At 41.4% G+C, this 3,785-nt stretch overlaps 1 protein-coding gene across 1 annotated transcript in view; it reads left to right on the plus strand.

Annotated features, from left to right (window-relative positions):
• Positions 1-3,785, plus strand: part of SMTNL2 (smoothelin like 2) — a 106,292-nt gene that overhangs the window by 81,218 nt on the left and 21,289 nt on the right. Inside the window, exon 7 of the mRNA XM_018557127.1 lies at positions 1,366-1,483. Coding sequence (XP_018412629.1) covers positions 1,366-1,483 — 118 coding nt within the window. The remainder of the gene's footprint in view (positions 1-1,365; positions 1,484-3,785) is intronic.

Raw genomic sequence — 3,785 nt, forward strand, 5'->3', positions numbered from 1 at the left:
CCCCAGGTCTATAGGAAGTTTATGACACCAAAGAAGAGCTAGTATGCAAACATGGCAATGGAACCAGAGGATAGAAAAGAAGAGTCAAAGACTACTGATATTTATGCAGCATGCTTACCTCACCTCTACACTACATTTGTAGTAGTAGACTTGTTTGAGGGCCGGTTCACACCATCTGCGTTCGGTCTATGCTGACCATTTTTACCTAGTGCAGCCCAAACGCAATTTGCCTTGCCAAACCATTTAGTACATCAAACGTTCGATAGATAGATAGATAGATAGATAGATAGATAGATATATATATCTATCTATCTTAAATAATAAAACATTTCAATGCTTCCTGCAAAACTCAAGCATTGCCCCTCGACTTTCTACCTTTCGAGCCTCTATTGGTCTGTTAGGCTGTCTGTCACATTGAAGGACTTATTGGGAGTGTTTAGAGATGGGAGGAGCCAGGGCCAGGATTGACAAAAAAAAAAAGTCAGGATTTGCATTTACTTCAGTTGTCTTTATTTCTGAATCTACTAAACATTTTGACATGCAGTTTATGGTAGGTAAGCCCTGATTTTGCATTTTTTCATTATATGCTCAGTATAATTTTCCAAATTCAAGACATGGTTACTTTAATGACTCTATAGTATCTAGTATAGTCTAGAATATCTATCTAGTATAGTATAGTATAGTATACTAGTATCGGTATTGGTGCATCCCTACAGAATGTATATCGTACAATTTGAATTGTCTCTTTAGTTTTAGGTGATTTATGTGTTAATACAATGCCATTATGAAAATATAATGAATTTGAAATTTGACTACTAATGTTCTACAACCTTCTTTACATTTAGGGACAGTCAGACTTTTTGAAAGAAAATTGAGACTGATTATTAAAAAAAAAATAAAAAAAAATGCAGATTTGCTTATTCTTACCTGAATGTGCACACCTGCTATGGTATGATTGGTTAGGATATGAAATATTTCATTTTCTTTCCTGCGTAGTCTATTTGGTAACGAATATGCTGTTTGGTTGTATAATTAAATTTATTTCTGAAGGGAAAATATTAAATATTCATTTGCTGTTATTGGCTATATATTTGAGAAAGTGTAAGCTGTGCTGTTCCATAATGTCATTTATTTCTGTAAGGATGTGATTATATTCTTCCGAGCATTATTTTAGTTTTGGGAGCAGTGTTTAATATTGTGATCATTATATACTTTATAAGTATTAGATTTATTTCTCTGCAGAATTGCCTTCTCATTTCCTTTTTAATATCCTCTGTTATATGTAAGGGGGAAATCATAGCCCTTCTGTGTTTTGTAAGCAGGTCACTTGATTATTAAACTCTCTTTCTTTTGTGCTATTTATAGAGGCAAGGGAGAATCCAAGGTGAAGCTGAAAAGGTCTCAGAGTTTTGGAGTAGCTAGTGCCAGCAGCATTAAACAGATCCTTCTGGAATGGTGCCGGTCCAAAACAATTGGCTACAAGGTAATGACTGCTCCTTTTTGTAATATATCAGTGTGTACCACTCACTTGTATGCATGTACCGTCATGTGAAAAAGTAAGTACACCCCCATGGAAATTGTTGCGTTTTTCAACGTATTTGACGAGGCAAAGATTAGATCTTTATTAAAAGAGAGCCTACAGATAAAGGTGATGTAGTTGAATCTCTTCAGCATCAGACTTGGTAAAAATTTTACAGCTCCTCCATACAAAATTCCTTCCGTTGCAAGATGTAGGTTTTCTTGCACAAAATGATAATTTTTAAGCCTCCCCAAAACATTTAAATGTGATTTAACCATAAGGCCTGGCTTACACCTGGGCGTTTTACAGCGCATTCCTATGCGCTGTAAAACGCTCAACATGTGAAAACCAATAATTGCCTATGGGCATGGTTCCCACCTGGGCGTTTTACAGCGCGTAGGAACGGGCTGAAAAAACGCCCTACGCCCAAAGAACAGGAGCTTCTTTGGGGCGTTTTTCCGCGCATTTCCATTGGTATTCCCAAGTGTGGATCGGGTTTAACAAAGCCGTAACCCTGAGCCACACTCGGGAATACAGCATACAGGTCTTCCTCACTGTGTCCTCCGGCGGCTGCCGACTTCCGAGTTCCGTCCCTTGCGAGCAGCCGCGTCGCAGTGGGGCGGAGTTGGCGGGAAGTTTGAAAGTGAAAAAAAAGTAATTTTTATTTTTTCAATAGAACCAGGCTAACCTTCTATTCTTCTTTTTGAGCCATCCCTTGGTGGATTTGGTAGTGTTTTTCAGATCATTATTATTATTATTATACAGGATATATATAGCGCCAACAGTTTGCGCAGTGCTTTACAATATAGGGAAGACATTGCAATCGCAATACAAATCAAGACAAGGTGGTAAGGAGGGCCCTGCCCATGAGGGCTTACAATCTAAAAGGGAGGGGGAAGTGACACATGAGGAGGGGTGTTGAAACATCCATTTCTGGTATAACATAAACTTTCGGACAAATGGCCTCCCGTTTTCATTAAGCAGACATTTAAAATGATGTATAATTTATAGTAAACGTTTGTGGCTTTTAATGCTAGGTCCACTCTAAAGTATCACCTCCATTTACACCTGTTTTGCAATAAAAATAATTTCAGCAGTTGTTGCTACTATTATTTCATGAGTCCACCCCAGTCTCTAGGATGGTTAGATGAGATTTTGTGTTTTTTCCTGCCCCAGGAGCTTTTTAGGCACATAAAGGCAGCCACATTCTTAGGCCCCCGTTCACACCTGACCGTTTTGTAGCGCGTCCTACGCTCGACGAACGCGCTACAAAACGGTCAAAAAAATAAATAGCATTGTAGTCAATGCCCTCGTTCCCACCTAGGCGTATTTCCCGTCCCTAACGCCCTACAAAACGGCCCACGCCTGAAAAGGTCCCGGGACTACTTTGGGCCGTTTTGTAGGGCGTTTTCCATTGGGATACAGCCAAGTAGCCTTTGGAATCGCGCGACTTTTTTACCGCGAATCGCGGTAAAAAAAACGCGTGACGGTCGCGCGACAGACGCGCATATTACAATACGCCTAGGTGTGAATGGGGCCTAAATGTAGGAGTACATAGGCGGTTTTAATCTTGGACATACTGTATATCTTCCACACTATGCAGCTTAATAATGCTTCTGTACCAGTGTTATAATTCTAAAAGCACCTTAAAGGAGAACTATGGGGTTAAGGCTTTTTCCCATAGTTCTCAGTGTAACGGGAGGACACAAACTAGCGTCCTCCCGTCACCCTAGGCTCAGTATACCGCAAGCTGTAGCTCGCGGTATACTGAGACGCCGCAGCTGAAGCAGATCCCGACAATTATGTCTGGATCCGCCCAGCTGCGTGACTGACAGCTAGGTCTGCCTGTCTAGAGGCAGAGCCAGCTGTACCCGCCCCTCTCCCCCGTCCATTCCGCCAGTCAGCGCTGGCGGTTCGGAGCGGGGAATCCAGCCCCTCCCCTGTCACGGCAGAGAGCCGTGACAGGATCGAGAGGTGAGCGAACGCCGGTATGTGTTCGCTCACTTCCCGATCTACTGAGCCGACCTCTGACAGTCTCATTGTCACAGGTCGGCTAGAACTATGAGGTGAGTGAAAAGCACTCACCTCATAGTTCTCCTTTAATGCCTTCCTGTGTTTTATGCTTGGGAAAATGCATTTGAAACTGCCTCCTGTTGGCAATCTGCTGCCCTTTCACCCCCATACATATATATATGTGTGTGTGTGTGTGTATATATGTGTATGTATATATGTGTGTGTGTGTATATATATATATATATATGTATAT

The sequence above is a fragment of the Nanorana parkeri genome, unplaced genomic scaffold, assembly GCF_000935625.1.
Source record: "Nanorana parkeri isolate BGI_ZX_2015 unplaced genomic scaffold, ASM93562v1 scaffold269, whole genome shotgun sequence".
Taxonomy (NCBI): Eukaryota; Metazoa; Chordata; class Amphibia; order Anura; family Dicroglossidae; genus Nanorana; species Nanorana parkeri.